The sequence below is a fragment of the Dermacentor albipictus genome, chromosome 1 (genome assembly GCF_038994185.2).
Source record: "Dermacentor albipictus isolate Rhodes 1998 colony chromosome 1, USDA_Dalb.pri_finalv2, whole genome shotgun sequence".
Classification (NCBI taxonomy): domain Eukaryota; kingdom Metazoa; phylum Arthropoda; class Arachnida; order Ixodida; family Ixodidae; genus Dermacentor; species Dermacentor albipictus.
The window spans coordinates 398250105-398266707 of record NC_091821.1 but is presented as its reverse complement, the minus strand read 5'-3'; the positions used below and the strand labels follow the sequence as shown (position 1 = coordinate 398266707).

General features: G+C 52.7%; 1 protein-coding gene across 3 annotated transcripts in view; it reads left to right on the top strand.

The window, feature by feature from the left end:
* Window positions 1-16603, top strand: part of LOC135921304 (uncharacterized) — a 208343-nt gene that overhangs the window by 157153 nt on the left and 34587 nt on the right. For all 3 annotated transcript variants that reach the window (XM_065455629.1, XM_065455627.1, XM_065455626.1), the window contains 2 exons: window positions 2589-2737; window positions 2824-2865. In XM_065455629.1, coding sequence (XP_065311701.1) covers window positions 2589-2737; window positions 2824-2865 — 191 coding nt within the window. The remainder of the gene's footprint in view (window positions 1-2588; window positions 2738-2823; window positions 2866-16603) is intronic.

The following is a 16603-nucleotide window of genomic DNA, read 5'->3' as shown; positions in this document are numbered from 1 at the left end:
GTGTGACGTCGCGTGACGGTCACGTGAAGTAGGCGCGGTCCGAATACATTTGACGATTAGCCGAGGGCTAACAGAGAAAAGCATGGAATCAAAAATAATTGTCGTTCTTTTGTTCGGTCTAATCATAGATATCATTTTATACACGCCATATCAGATGGGTAGCTATCGCGGTTTTCGCGACAAGGCGTGAGAGACAGATAAAATGACGGGGGGTGATCAAAAAAAAAGTTTTTTGACCCATAGCGGTGGGCTGATTGCAGAATTGGAATAGGAAATTTTGGAATAGCTGTACGTTATAGCGCCCCTAAAGTGTGTCATGCGTGTGCTGAAAAAAAAAAAACAAAAGTGTGGTGTCTACCTCGGAACGGGAAATGGGGCCGGATGCATGGGCGATGAGAAGAAAAATGCCAAAGGAGGTTGTGGTATCATTTTAGCGACAGAGGTGAGAAAGACGGGGAGGGTTGTCGGCATAGGATAGTGGCGCCGTCACAGTAGGTTGTCCGTGAACGTTGGGACCAGCAGCAATAGCCTAGAAAATCTGTGTGTGGATGATTGGCTCTGGGGCCGGACTCAAAGTTGCGGCAGGCTTCTGGCTATGACGCAGCAGCGAAAGCTGGCGGGCCACCTTGTCATCAATGAAATATTTTATGTGATCAAAGAGCGAGGATCGGTGGGGTGGACGGTAGCAACAGCAACGCCCGAGATAGGATCAGCGTCGGATATGTTTGGGCAGACGATGTTGCATTGGCGGCGATGTTCTTCAAAGCTCGGACAAAGGCTGACGAGCGCGATGACACTCGCTAGGTTCTTGGCAAGCAACATCTGAAATGCACCGTACGCGATTACTTCGAGAATGTGCTCTATCTTCTCGTCTTCTGTCACGGTGGCATTTACCCGGTTGCAGAGGTCGAGCACATCCTCAATGTGTCTGGGAAATGTCTCGACCGGCTGCTGCCGCTGTCTCGCCCGACAACAAGGGGCGCATCTGCTTTATTTCACTGTATATATCTCTCTGCAAATGAAAGCATTTCTTCGTACAATGTGCTGCTCTATAATAATGGTATTCATTGCGCGGAAACCACACTTGATAAACATATGGTTGACGAGCCAATCACGCCAAGAATGATTCGCTTTCCCTAGATATGAACTGGATTGTAATGTGCTTGTTTGTCATGTCCACAAGTATACAGAAAAGTCCCATTTTGTGAACTTCCAGGTTGAACAATGATTTTGATCAACGGATTAGCTGGCGTCGAGCTGTCGGAGAGCGTGGATTTATGAGCAGCTGAGTTTGAGTCGGGAATATGCGTCACGTCGTCAGATGTAGACGGTTGACAGGAGGTTTCTTCGCAGGTCAATGTTGCAGTTCTGTCTGGCAGACGCGTGAAGTAATGAGACGTGCCATGGATGTTTGCTTGCTATTAGCAGCCGCATTCTTTCATCAGGCTGTCAACGTTCGTCATGGTGGTAAAGATGAGCAGATCGTACACGCGCTCGGTGGTGTCTGTGTACGTCAGTCTCGGACACCTGGCGAGCTATTGCATAATGGGCCGGCACGTTCTGTACATAGCAGGGCTCTGTTGACACCTGGGCACGTACCTCCAGTTGCTTCTGGGCGGCAAGCTGTCAACAGGACGGGCTGCCCAGAAAGTCGTGGAGCATGCTGCTTGAAGCCGTCGTTGCTGGGTGGCCCGTTCCCGTTGGTCTGAAACTAGACAGGAAGAGTTCCGCCGACGTAGATGATGATATTCCCCACCATTACTATTTGGTACCAGCGGTTATGTTTGCTGACATGCTGGTGCAAGAGGAGCCCCTCCATTTGAACGTGGTCTATGCCAGAACGGGTAACGAGGAAGCGGTGATATGAGAGCGACAAACTGGGTGGTCGCAGACGTGGCTGGCGGCGACGGGTCTTCTTACAGAGGATTGGTGGTAGACTCGAGGTGGCACACGCTGCGAAGCTGCGTTGTCAGAAGGTTGGCCGCCTCTCCGCAAAACATGTTACGCGGAAGTATGTGGAATTTCCCGCAGTACATTTTCAAGTCTGGAAGTAGTGAGCACTGGCCAAAATGAAGACCTACACACGCACACGCACACGTCTTCTGTTCTTGTGGTGGCCGCTCTCTTCTTCAAGCAGTCTAACGCAGCGATATAATAATTAATTAAAGGCACGGCTCCCAAAGCGCGGTACAAGGTGGCATAATAAAGTTGGAAGATCGCCTCCCAAAACTTCGGGCGCCACGCATAGTGGGTTATGCCAGAGAGCACAAATTGCGGAGGCTCAGGAAAACATGGAAGTAAGTTATGTAGCCCTCGGTCAAATTAATGCCACCTGTGAGCTGGCCGCGCAAAATGTTTTTTCCAGACTTACTCGCCGCCATTGACGCTCTTACAGTGATGGGTTCTTGCACTGAAAGTATTCGTAAAAGGACGACGCGAGGTTTTGGGAACGCATTTTTATCTATTTGAGACATGGAATTCGGTAAATGCATGAGCAGATCTGGGGACTTCATTTCTCAATTTTTAAACATCTTTTCGCAACGCATCGTAATTTATGATATCATGGACATTTTCTTTCCACACAACAGAAAGGTCGCCGGCGTGGTTGCATTCGACGTGGATGATATTGACTGGAATATGCCTTGTGTGACGGTGTCGTTCGGAGTCTTTGTACCGTGGTTTTACAAGCGCAACTGTAGCCAGTTATATCCAGTGATGTGCAGCTCATATGATGGGAGTAAGTATAAACAGCGTACAAGTACGGAGCCTCATTGCGTTTTGTAGGAATGTATATATAACATGGCGTCTGTATACTTTCTTCAGGAGGACCACGCGACCACTCTATTAACGTTCGAGTTTACTGTGGTGAGTACAAGTACTCGTTCGCTTTTCGCAAAAAAATCTTTTTCAAGTTAGGCATGCTAAGGACCCCGTTCGTGCTGTAAAAGATAAAAATTTGCCATTTGCCAATGTTTTGTGTGACTCTCAGAAAGCGACATATTCAAAAGAAACAAAGCTCTAATTTCTGTCAATATTTCCGCTATTTCGTAGGGCAGTGTCAAAAGGTTGCGGTGATGTGTGTAAAACATCCTCTGTGTAAAAGGCCGTGAAAAGTATCACAGCAGTGTAAGTGGCAAAAACAACGGCAAATTGACACAAACACCTGGGCGTTGTTTTCATCGCGGGAGCCATTTGGTCCGCGATTGAGATGACGTCACGCATTTGTCCCATCTTTTCACTGGCATGCCGCTTGCAGTGTGCAAATAGCCAGCCGCAAAAGAACCCGCGGATTTCTTTGGAATGTACATCGCACTACGTAGTACAGCGAGAAAGAAGCGAGATTGAAATAAAATAAATAAATGATAATTTAACTAGCATAGTGTGACGCGCGCGTGGGTCAATATTGTCACGTGGTAGTGAATTTAAATGACACAGTAGCAGTACTGTGAAAGACAAAACTAGCTTTTATTGGGCGAACCTGTGGCCTCAAAACAGGCTACACTTAAAGCACAACGATAGCGGCGTACACAGTCGGCGATCGTTGAAAATCTGATCAGCGGGTGAAGCGCGTCGGCTTTTATACAACAGTCGTCGAATGTTCCAGACTAATCGTTGGGACACGCGTGCCTTCCACAAAGTTCTATATCATTCGCGTCACGCGATGAAATCTGATAGCACAAGGTTCGGCGACAAGAGACAGCCGGGTAGGAGCATCGATAACTTTCCAGAAACTTCGGATACATGCAGGCGCGTCCCGCGCTGTGCGATTACATTTGTTAGGCGGCGAAACGTGGTCGCCCGATAAAGATAAGTACACGCGTCAATACCCCCCTCTTAAAGAGGATCGACCCGATGCTGCAAACAAACGAAAGTAATAAATAAGCACTCGTAGCAAAGAAAAAAACAAAATAAGGAAATGCGTTAGTGCCCGTAAAACGGTTTAAGACGCACTACGTGGACCACTTCAGGTCGTGAGCGACGTCGCTGTGAATGCGAAATGCCGTCTGGCACGACCTCATAGTCCAGAGCGCCAATACGTCGGATGTCCTTGTAGGGTCCGAAATAGCGTCGGAGTAGTTTCTCACTGAGTCCTCGTCGGCGTATCGGGGTCCAGACCCAAACACGGTCGCCAGGCTGGCACTCGACGAAGCGTCGTCGGAGGTTGTAGTGTCGGCTGTCAGTCCTTTGTTGGTTCTTGATCCATAGGCGGGCGAGCTGTCGGGCTTCTTCGGCGCGCTGGAGATAGCTAGCGGCGTCAACATTCTCTTCGTCAGTTACGTGCGGCAGCATGTCGTCAAGCGTCGTCATCAGGTTCCTGCCGTAAACCAGCTTAAACGGCGTGATCTGTGTTGTTTCTTGCACCGCCGTGTTGTACGCAAAGGTTACGTACGGCAGGACCGCGTCCCACGTCTTGTGTTCGACGTCGACGTACATTGCTAGCATGTCGGCGAGGGTCTTGTTCAGGCGCTCCGTGAGACCATTCGTCTGCGGATGGTAGGCAGTTGTCCTCCTGTGGCTTGTCTGGCTGTACTGCAGAATGGCTTGGGTGAGCTCTGCTGTAAAAGCCGTTCCTCTGTCGGTGATGATGACTTCTGGGGCACCATGTCGCAGCAGGATGTTCTCCACGAAAAATTTCGCCACTTCGGCTGCGCTGCCTTTTGGTAGAGCTTTAGTTTCTGCAAAGCGGGTGAGATAGTCCGTCGCCACGACGATCCACTTATTCCCGGATGTTGACATAGGGAACGGCCCCAACAAATCCATCCCAATCTACTGGAATGGTTGGCGAGGAGGTTCGATCGGCTGTAATAATCCTGCTGGCCTTGTTTGTGGTGTCTTGCATCGCTGACACTCTCGGCATGTCTTGACGTAATGGGCGATGTCGGCGGTCAGACGCGGCCAGTAATACCTTTCCTGTATTCTCGACAGCGTCCGGGAGAATCCGAGGTGCCCAGCGGTTGGATCGTCGTGTAGGGCGTGCAGTATTTTTGGACGCAGCGCTGACGGTACAACAAGACGGTAGCTGGCGCGGACTGGTGAGGTTCTTCTTCACGAGCAGGTTGTTTTGTAGCTTGAACGAAGGCAATCCACGCTTAAATGTCCTAGGGACAACGTCGGTGTTCCCTTCCAAATACTCGACGAGACCTTTTAGCTCCGGGTCGGCTCGTTGCTGTTTAATGAAGTCTTCCGCGCTTATTATCCCAAGGAAGGCGTCGTCGTCCTCATCCTCTTGCGGCGGGGGATCGATGGGGGCGCGCGATAAGCAGTCGGCGTCGGAGTGTTTTCTTCCGGTCTTGTATATTACCGTGACGTCGTATTCTTGTAGTCTGAGGCTCCACCGCGCCAGCCGTTCTGAAGGGTCCTTTAAGCTACCTAGCCAACACAATGCGTGATGGTCACTGACGACTTTGAATGGCCTGCCATAGAGGTAAGGGCGGAATTTCGCCGTAGCCCAAACGATGGCGAGGCATTCCTTTTCGGTTGTAGAATAATTGCCTTCCGCTTTTGACAACGACCGGCTAGCGTAAGCTATCACGTGCTCATGTCCATCTTTTCTCTGGACTAGGACGGCACCGAGGCCTAGGCTACTGGCGTCAGTGTGGATTTCGGTATCGGCGTGCTCGTCGAAGTGCGCAGTACGGGCGGCGACTGCATGCGTCGTTTTAGCTCTTGAAATGCGTCGGCCTGCGGCGTTTCCCACTTGAACTCGACGTCACATTTAGCTGTGTCAGCGGCTCAGCGATGCGCGAAAAGTCCTTGACATATCGCCTGTAGTAGGCACACATGCCAAGAAATCTACGCACTGCCTTCTTGTCGGTGGGCTGCGGGAACTTTGCGATGGCAGTTGTCTTCTGCGGGTCAGGGCGGACTCCAGACTTGCTGATGACGTGGCCTAGGAAAAGAAGCTCATCTTCTGGCTTCAGAGTGAGCCCTGATGACTTGATGGCCTCTAGTACTGTGGCAAGCCGCCTAAGGTGATCGTCGAAATTTCCGGCGAATACAACGACGTTATCCAAGTAAATGAGACAGGTCTGCCACTTCAATCCTGCTAAAACCGTGTCCATCACGCGCTGGAACGTTGCAGGCGCCGAGCACAGACCAAATGACATAACCTTGAGCTCGTAGAGGCCGTCTCGGGTGATGAAGGCGGTCTTTTCGCGGTCTCTTTCATCGACTTCTATTTGCCAATAGCCAGACTTGAGGTCCATCGAGGAGAAGTATTTAGCGTTGCAGAGCCGATCGAATGCATCGTCTATCCGTAGGAGGGGGTATACGTCCTTCTTCGGGATCTTGTTCAGACGACGATAATCGACGCAGAAACGTAGGGTTCCATCCTTTTTCTTCACCAGGACAACAGGGGATGCTCACGGGCTTTTCGACGGCTGGATGATGTCGTCGCGCAGCATTTCGTCGACTTGTTGTCTTATAGCTTCGCGTTTTCGCGGCGAAACTCGGTAAGAGCTCTGGCGGAGTGGTCGAGCGTACTCCTCGGTGATTATGCGATGCTTGGTGACTGGTGTCTGTCGAATCCTCGATGACGTCGAAAAGCAGTCTTTGTATCGTCGGAGAAGACTTCTGATCGGTTGCTGCTTACTCATAGGAAGACTTGGATTCACGTCGAAGTCTGGTTCGGGGATAAGTCTCATCGGCGTAGATGCGGCTGAATCCGAGAGGACAAAGGCATTGCTGGTTTCCACAATTTCCTCGATGTATGCGATTGTTGTGCCCTTGTTGATGCGCTTGAACTCTTGGCTGAAGTTGGTTAGCATAACTTCCACTTGCCTTCCGTGGAGTCGAGCGATCCCTCTTGCGACGCAAATTTCACGGTCGAGCAGTAGATGTTGGTCGCCCTCGATGACGCCTTCTACGTCAGCGGGTGTTTCAGTGCCGACGGAAATAATAATGCTGGAACGCGGCGGGATGCTCACTTGATCTTCGAGCACACTCAAGGCGTGGTGACTACGACAGCTCTCCGGGGGTATCGCTTGATCTTGTGACAGAGTTATCGATTTCGACTTCAGGTCGACGACTGCGCCATGTTGATTCAGGAAGTCTATGCCGAGGATGACGTCTCGTGAACACTGTTGGAGGATAACGAAGGTGGCAAGGTAAGTCCGGTCATGAATGGTAATTCTTGCCGTGCAGATTCCAGTCGGCGTAATGAGGTGCCCTCCAGCGGTCCGAATTTGAGGACCCTCCCATGCAGTCTTAACCTTCTTCAACTGGGCGGCGACGTGTCCACTCATTACGGAGTAATCGGCCCCTGTGTCGACTAAGGCAGTGACTGCGTGGCCGTCGAGAAGCACGTCGAGGTCGGTGGTTCTTTGTCTGGCGTTGCAGTTAGGTCGTGGCGTCGGATCACGGCTGCGTCGTGTTGAACTGAAGTTGGAACGTCGCGTCGTTAAGTCGTCGTTCGTCGGTGTAGTCTTGCCTTCCTGACTTCGTCGGGACGGCGGTGTGTCGTTATTATGTCGTCGAGATGGTCTCTTCGTCGTCTTCGTCGGCGGCGGAGGATCATCGTCAGTTCGACGAACATCAACCGCACCTCCATAGGTTGCTGCTTTTAGTTTCCCGGATATGGGCTCGCTGACCGTCCCCGGGCTGGGCCAGTGTATGGTCGGCGCTGCGGCGACAGGTAGCGGCCTGGTGATGGCGAACGCGACGGTCGTCGAGGGCTCGACTGAGTAGCGGCGAGGTAGTCGGCGATGTGATGAGGTCGTTCACCTTCCCTCGGGCGCTTTGCGTTGACGGCGAAGCCTCGCAATCCCAGGTCGCGGTATGGGCATCGGCGGTACACATGGCCGGCTTCGCCGCAGTGGTAGTAGAGCGGGCGGTGGTCGGGGGCGCGCCAAATGTCCGTCTTCCTCGCGTAGGTGCGCTGGACGACGGGTGGGCGTGCTGGCGGCGGTGAACGACGGAATTGCGGCGTTACAGGGCCCTGTCGTTGTCGCGGAGGGGGAGCTTGACGGCGTGCGACGGCGGCGTAAGTCATCGCTTCTGGCTGGGGCTGCGGTAATTGTGGTTGCACCTCAGGAACTCCTAGCGATCGGTGCACCTCTTCTTTCACGATGTCAGCGATTGAGGCCACTTGAGGCTGCGACGACGGGAAGATCTTCTGAAGCTCCTCTCGTACGACTGCCCTGATAGCCTCGCGTAGGTCATCGGAGGCCAGTGATTCAACTCCTGCATAGTTTGTAGAGTTGGTGCGGCGGTCGAATTGCCGGTTTCGCGTCTCGAGTGTCTTCTCGATGCTAGTGGCCTCGCGAAGAAACTCGTCGACACTCTTCGGTGGGTTTCGTACCATACCGGCGAAACGTTCCTCCTTTACACCACGCATTAGTAGCCGGACTTTCTTTTCCTCGGACATTTCCGGGTCGGCGTGGTGGAATAGGCGGCTCATTTCTTCTGTAAAAATCGCGGTGGTCTCGTTAGGCAGCTGCACTCGGGTTTCAAGTAGTGCTTGGGCTCGTTCTCGGCGTACGACGCTTGTGAATGTCTGCAGGAAGCCGCTTCGGAAAAGGTCCCAGGTCGTTAAGGTGGCTTCTCTGTTCTCGAACCACGTCCTGGCGGCGTCCTCCAATGCGAAATAGACATGTTGCAGCTTGTCGTCGCTTGCCCAGCTGTTAAACGTAGCGACCCTCTCATACGTTTCCAGCCAGCTTTCGGGGTCCTCAAATGTGGAACCGCGGAACGTCGGTGGTTCCCTGGGCTGCTGCAGCACGATGCGGGAGGCTGGGGCTGCCATTGGGGTGGTTGCCTTAGCCATAATCTTCTTGGTCTTCTCAGGAAGCAGTCCGTGCTGTGGGGGCAGATGTTGTAGACGACGGCTTACTCGATGGTCCGTGACTACGTTGGTGCTCTCTTTACGGTCCGGGCTTGGATCACGGCTTGTCGGGGGCGTCCGGTACATGAACCAAGAGCACCTCCACCAGATGTCACGTGGTAGTGACGTTAAATGACAGAGTAGCAGTACTGTGAAAGACAAAACTAGCTTTTCGAACCCGTGCCCACAAAACAGGCTACACTTAAAGCACAACGATAGCGGCGTACACAGTCGGCGATCGTCGAAAATCTGATCAGCGGGTCAAGCGCGTCGGCTTTTATACAACAGCCGTCGAATGTTCCAGACTAATCGTTGGGACCCGCGTGCCTTCCACAAAGTTCTACACCATTCGCGTCACGCGATGAAATCTGATAGCACAAGGTTCGGCGACAAGAGACAGCCGGGTAGAAGCATCGATAACTTTCCAGAAACTTCGGATACATGCAGGCGCGTCCCGCGCTGTGCGATTACATTTGTAAGGCGGCGAAACGTGGTCGCCCGATAAAGATAAGTAAACGTGTCAATATGAACGCATCTCGCTCGGTGACCGCGGAAAGTCGCTGTCAAAACGCGAGAACGCGGAAGCGCGGCAGCAGCAGCGACCAAATTGACCTTCGTGCTGCCTATCACTTCAACTCGAACTATACGCTAATGCACAGCGCATACGAAGCTACCAGCAGTCAGTGCATTTTGTCCACTTCGCAGATCAGTTTCAAGATGAGGCGTCCGCGCGGCCGCGGCCTATGCAGGAGTTGCCGGAGTAGAATCTTCTGCATTCCTTCCCTCCCCCCAGTGCCTCGTGGGCGACGGAAGACGGCGCGCTTCCTGCCCGCTTTGCTCGCTTGCGCCGCGAGATTGAGCCGCCATCGTCGGCTGACCATTTCTAGCCTTCGCTCGTACATAAAGCGTACGGCGCGCGGCGACGTTGTTGTCGTGCTCGGACTTTTATAGGAACATCACGGCGACGGCGACGATGACGGCGGAAAAAAAGCTTGGAGTGTCCGTAGAGTTGCTATTGCAATATAAACAAACTGCCAAGAGGCGTTATAGTTCAATTGATAGAACGCTTAGATAGCAGAGCACCGCAGCAAGAGGACAGAGAGCCTAGAGAACACATGCGCAAAGCTTTCAACCCCTCCTTGTCGTCGTCTTTCTCCAAGCAGGGCCTGCTGCTCGTTTTTCTCCAGTACAACGGCCACCCCGGAGGAGCCGTCTCGGCGACCTTCGGGCAAGATAGCACAGGTGGATCAACGTATGGCTTGAGCCGCTGAACGTGCACGATTTCGCGCCCTCGGCGGCGCTTATCGGAAGGCGGCTCATGGGGTTCTACCAAATAGTTAACAGGAGATGTTTGACTGACGACAAGGTAGGGACCCTGGCACTTGGACACAAGCTTGGGTGAAAGCCCAGGGCCGGTAGCGGGAACCCAAAGCCAGACTTGTGAGTCAGGGGCATAGGGTGCCGGAGAAGAGGGAATGTCCCGAAGGTGTCGCTGCTAATCTTCCGAAATTAATGTGCGTGCGATGTTTCGGCACTCTTCCGCGTGTGCGGCAGCCTCGGACAGGGTAGTAGCCTCCGTTGTGTCAGGAGGATATGGAAGGATGGTGTCCATTACGCAGGAAGGCTCGCGTCCGTAAAGAATAGAGAACGGGGAAAATCCTGTACTGGTTTGTGTGGCGGTATCATAAGCGTTCGTCACGAAGGGTAGAATTCGGTCCCAATTGGTTTGGTCAGATGCGACATAGGGCCCTATAACGTAAAACTATTCCAATATGTTTCTATTCCAATTTCCTGACGTCAAATTTGCGTAACCACCGACGCAAGCACCGGGTGGTCACCCATAGGGTTGTCTGAACAGACCAATCAAACGCTCTCATCGTTCATAGGAGGTCCCTTTTGTTTGCTTGAAAAACGAATAACATTGCCTACACTGAGCGGCTTGTTGTATCTAATTGGCTGACAAGAGGCGAGGAGAACGCTCAAGTGGAGAGGGATTCACTAGGGCAGAGCCAGTGCACTGAAAACCGATAACCTTATGAAGAGGGTGGTGCCGGCGTCTGCGATTGGTCGGCTTTCCCTTACTTAGCTTGTGGTGGCTGGTCGAAAATCGCGGCGGCATGCAACGGAAGCTTAAGAATGACGCTAAAATTGACCCTCAGCAAAGAAGTGTTGGCAGAATGAGGTAGTAAACTTGTCGAAAGTGCTTAAAAACGTTACACGGTCACCCAAGAAGTTTTATTATACGCAAATACACCCATGCTCTCCGGCAGGTGCGAGTAGCCAGCGTCTCAGCGATCTGCGGCAGCTATCTTTTATTCCTTTCGGAATGGGGCAGCCTGCGGCTATTCCGAAAAAAATTGGAGGACGCTTAAGCTTCGCCTTCAAGAGTGGAACGCGATAGCGTTCCCGTCGACCCGCCAATGGGTGTACGACAATGGGCTACAGGGCAGCCATCACTTACGAGGCGCCCCGAATCAGACGCGGTGAGCGTCGAGCCATATGGTCGAGCAACGCGGCGTTCGGCGCAGCAACGAAACTTGCGCCTGAGCAAGCGGAGCGAACCAAAGAACTCGGTATCCCGGAGGGGGAAATGATGCGCGCCAGCCAAACGCCGTGATCGGCACGGGCAGAGAGATAGAGAGATAGTGATCTAAAGAAAGGAAGGACGCTTGATTCTACAGAGGGAGCCCGGCGAAGCGTTGTCAGGGGAGAGAGTCCGAGCAGCGCCTCCTCTATAGAGGAGGCGCTGGTCCGAGCCGCGACAGCTCCAATGCGCGCGTGGCGCGCCATCTGTCGGGGCAGCGCCGTACATGGAGAGGTGGGGGTCTTCTGTGTTTGCTGCAAGATGGCTCTCCGTGTGCGGAAAGCGCAGAAGAAATGCAGCGAAACGCACATCGCTACTCGTGTAATTGCGACTTCTGTAAGTTACATGTTCATAATTACCGATATACACCACAGCATAACTTTCCACGGCTCGTTTCGAAGGCAACACCGCATTCACTAGAGGCGCGTTTGTACCTTTTGGAAGCATCGAAATCGTGGCTGAGTGGTAGCGTCTCCGCCTCACACTCCGGAGACCCTGGTTCGATTCCCACCCAGCCCAACTTTGAAGTTGCTTTTTATTTATGGAGTGCCTGCCGTGATTTATCGCTCACGGTCAACGCCGCAAAACGCTGACGCCGACACCGACGCCGACACCCGACACCGACGCCGACGACACCGGCTTTTCTGCGACACGAGCTCCTTAACGCTATCGCGTTAAAAATTCAGTTTTGTTCGGCATATTAATGCATCTTTATCGCGTACACGTCACTTTGACGCGGTGAGTTCGTGCGGTTTTGTGACGTCGTGTGACAGGCAGGTGAAGTGGGTGCAGCCCGAAAACTTTTTACCAATAGGCGAGGGCTAATGGCGAAAAGGGGTCGAATCAGAAATAACTGCTTTTCTTTTTTCTGTCAAATCATGCATAATCAGTGTGCACACATCATATCAGATGGGGAGGTATTGCGGTTTTTGTAACATCGCGTGACAGACAGGTGAAATGGGGGGTGGTCGAAAAAGGTTTTTGACCAATCGCGGAGGGCTGATAGCAGAATTGGAATAGAAAAGTTTGGAATAGTTTTACGTTATAGCGCCCATACATGGCTAAAGTTCGGTTAAAGCGCTCAGTCATGCCATTACTTTGCGGGTGGTATGCAATAGTAATTACGTTGCATTCCTTGAGCAGGGCTTCTATAACATCAGACAGAAATACGCGGCCTCTGTCGCTCAGCAACTCTCTGGGGGCTCCATGGCGAAGAATGGTGTTACGCAGAAGGAACCAGGCAACATCCCGCGCAGATGTTTCGGGCAGAGGCGAAGTTTCGGCGTAGCATGTGAGATGGTCTATCGCCACTATCACTTACTGGTTTCCATCTGAAGTAGTCGGAAGGGGCCGATAAACATAAACTCCGACCCGGTCAAAGGCCCGTCCTGGACAAGGCAATGGTTGCAGTGGAGCAGTTAAGGCATGAGGGATATTCTTGCGGCGTTGGCAAGCGAAGCAGGAGCGGACATATTGGCGGACGAATCGGTACATCCCGCGCCAGTAATAACGAATTCGCAGGCGGGCGCACGTTTTTAGTGCTCCTGTATGTGCGTATTGCGGGTCATCGTGAAACGCTGCACATATTCCCGAACGTAGATGCCAAGGTACCACGAGTAACCATTTGCGCCCATCCGAGAGGTAGTTATGGCGGTGTAGGAGCCCGTCACGAACAGCAAAGTGGTGTGCTTGGCGACGCAATGTACGGCCAGTAGAAGGCGCTGATGGGTCTGACAGAAAAGCCAGCATAGCAACAATCGATGCATCCTTCTGCTGCTCCGAAAGCAAATTCGTGGCTGTGAGGGAGGACTCGCATATTCTTTTTTTCTGATGATTGGGCTGGCCTGACACTGGGGAGCGAGGCAAGGCATCGGCGTCCGAATGTTTACGGCCAGAGTGGTAGAGCACTCGAATATCACACTCTTGGAGGCGAAGCGCCAATCGAGCGAGGTGACCTGAAGGATCTTTCAAGGACGAGAGCCAGCAGAGTGCATGGTGATCCGTGATGACGTCGAGCGGGCGGCCGTAGAGTTAAGGAGGAAACTTAGTTAGGGCCCGAATTATAGCCAGGCATCCTTTTTCTGTAGCGGAATAATTTGCTTCCGCTGTCCTGAGTGCGCGGCTAGCGAAGGCAACAACGTATTCATGGAAGCCAGTTCTTTGTTGCTCATGAACAGCGCCAATGCCGGTGCCACTGGCATCCGTGTGTATTTCTGTCGGTGCGCTTGGGTCAAAATATCGGAGTAGGGGGGTGAGGTTAGAAGATGACACAGCGTCGTGAAGGCGGCATCGCAAACTGGCCGCCAGGCCAAGAGGTCGTCGTTAGCCACGAGAAGCTGCGCCGCGCCAAAGGCGCTATTATGGTGGCGAAGTTGCAGATGAAAGAACGAAAATAGGAGCATAATCCGATGAAGCTGCGGAGTTCTTTGCTGGTCTTTGGTCATGGGAATTTTGCAACGGCTTGGAGTTTACTTGGATCTGGGAGCCCACCACCTTTCGAAAAAACGTGGCCAAGGACGACTGGCTGCCGTGCGGCGAAGCGTCACTTCTTTAAGTTGAGCTGGAGCCCACCATCGGCAAGGCATGAGCACGCGTTTCAGTAGGAACAGGTGAGAAGGAAAGCCCGGGGAAAGATGAGAATGTCACCGAGAAAACAAAGGCATGTCTGCCATTTGAGGCCCTGGAGGATGTTATCCATCATTATTTCAAACGTTGCAGGCGCATTACGGAGGCCAAAGGGCATCACGGTGAATTCATATATGCCGTCAGGCGTAACAAATGCTGTTTTCAGGTGGTCTGCGTCAGCTACCGGGACCTGCCAATAACCGGAGCCTAAGTCTAAGGACAAAAAGAATTCAGCGCCTTGGAGGTAGGCCAGTGCGTCGTCGACACGGGGAAGATGATAGACATCTTTCCAGGTTATCTTGCTTAGTCGTCGATAGTCCACACAAAAACGGATATCCCGATCTTTCTTTTTGATCAGCGCTACCGGAGAAGCCCAGGGGCTGTGTGATGGCTGTATCACGCCGCGCCGGAGCATATCTATACGTGCTCATCGATGACACGGTGCTCCGTCACGGACACACGGTGTATACGTTGGCGTAGAGGCGCGTGGCTGCCGGTGTCGATGTGATGAGCGATTGTGGAGGCACACCTTAAGCATTGTTTTTAGAGGTCGAAAAAAGTTCGAAATCGGTTAAGGAGGTCGACGATCTGCATGCGCTGACTCGGAGTGAGATTAGAATCAATAAAGGGAGCAAACGTTCGGTCACATGCAGGCGCAGGCGCAGAGAAAGGGAGAGAAGTGGCGTCAACGTGAGGAGGAGTCGAGTCATCAGGCACATCGTACACAGAGTTCGTGTCGAATTCATCAGCAAAATCAAGGCACTCGCCAGAATGTAAGCTTGATGGACACGAAAACGGATTCGAAACGTAAAGTGCGCTGGAGCCCTCGCGAAAGGGAAGGAGGGCAGAGGGAAGCAAGAAGGGAAGATGGCGTGAAGCAAGTTGAGTTGGCGTGGAAAGAACTGTGGAGTCGTAGAAAGCAGCACAGGAAACGGGTACAAAGGCGGAAGAGAAAGGAGGGATATCAGGGTCGGTGGCGACGAACACTCGAGCAGAAGGTGGAGACAAACCTTCAGGAGGACTGCCGCAAAATGGAGCCCGCGCAAGTTCTGCACGGGCGCAATCAAAATAGCGTGATGAGATGAGAGGAAGTCCCATCCTAGAATGATGGCATGAGAGCAGCGGGGAAGAACTACAAAGTCAATGTGGCATAAACAGTCTTGTGTGGCGACACGGACGGTACATGTTCCTAAGTGCTCAATTGGCTCAGCGTTTGCTGTGCGTAGCGAAATGACAGAAAACGGCGTCTCGCCTTTTCGGAGCGTACGGCGAAGCTGGTCGGCAATCAAGGACACTACGGCACCCATGTCGACAAGTGCGTGAACGGGGACACCTTCAGCCAAAACTTCGACGACGTTCGTAGGGAATAAACGAGTGATTCAGCAGTTAGAAGAGATCGCAGTTCTTGCCTCCGGAACTGGGCCTTTTAGTTTTTTCCACAGCTGGAAGGCGGTGGACGATGGGGGAGAGCGAACGTCGACGGGCAGATGGAGACCGACGAGTGTTGAAGCTTCGGGCAAGAAGAGATGAAGGAGCGAAGTGCAGAACTGGTGGAGAATAGCGGGACTGGGAGTCACGAGCATTCCCTTGAAATCTCGCAGTATCGGGAGGATACCGACCCCGCCGGCGGCAGAACCGCGCCACGTGGCCAGCAAAGCCACAGGCGAAAGAGATCGGCCGGTTGCTTTGGGTATGCCATCGATTATCAACAGGGGGCCTAGGTAGCGGTGCACAGTTCTGAGTTGGGCGTAGGGGCTGGGAAGGCGCGCAGAAGCCGCTTCTGGGCAAGTATAGTTGGCAGCTGGAGTAGGCGAGGCGTGCCGCTTGTGTTGGTGTAGTGCGCAACTTGAGGTGGTGGTCTTGGCCTGTAGACAACGGCAGCGTACGTGAGCGGAACCGTTGCTGAAGGTGGTGCGTCACTGATTTGTTCATGTATGAGGCGTCGGAGTTCCTGGGGCAAAGAGGACTCAGGCGACTGAGTAGCAGGCAGCAGTGACAGTTGGCGCGCGACTTCTTCGCGAACGAATTGCTTGATTTGGACGAGGAACGAAGAGTGGGCGGAAGCAACACTGGAACTGTCGGTTAAAGCCGGAATTGTGTCGTCGGCCGCGGCAGCTCGGCGCGTAGTAAGGCGTTGTTTACGGAGCTCATCGTAGCTCTGGCTCAGTGTAATGACCTCGTCAATCGTTTGAGGATTTTTCGCCAAGAGCATTTGGAAGGCGTCATCCTCTATGCCCTTTATGGCATGCTTGATCTTTTCAGAGTCGGGCATGGCGAGATTAATGCGCCGACAAAGGTCAACTACGTCCTCAATGTAGCTGGTGAAGTTTTCACCCTTTTGCTGAGCGCAAACACGCAAGCGTTGTTTGGCGCGAAGCTTGCGCACAGCAGGGCGACCGAAGACGTGTTTGAAACAATGGGCAAATGCTTTCCAGATGGAAAGGTTGGATTCATGATTCTGGAACCGGAGATTAGCGACTCCAGAAAGATAGAAGATGACGTTAGTCAGTTTAGCTTTGTCATCCCATTTGTTATGCGCGCTCACGCAATCGTATGACGAGAGCCAATCCTCC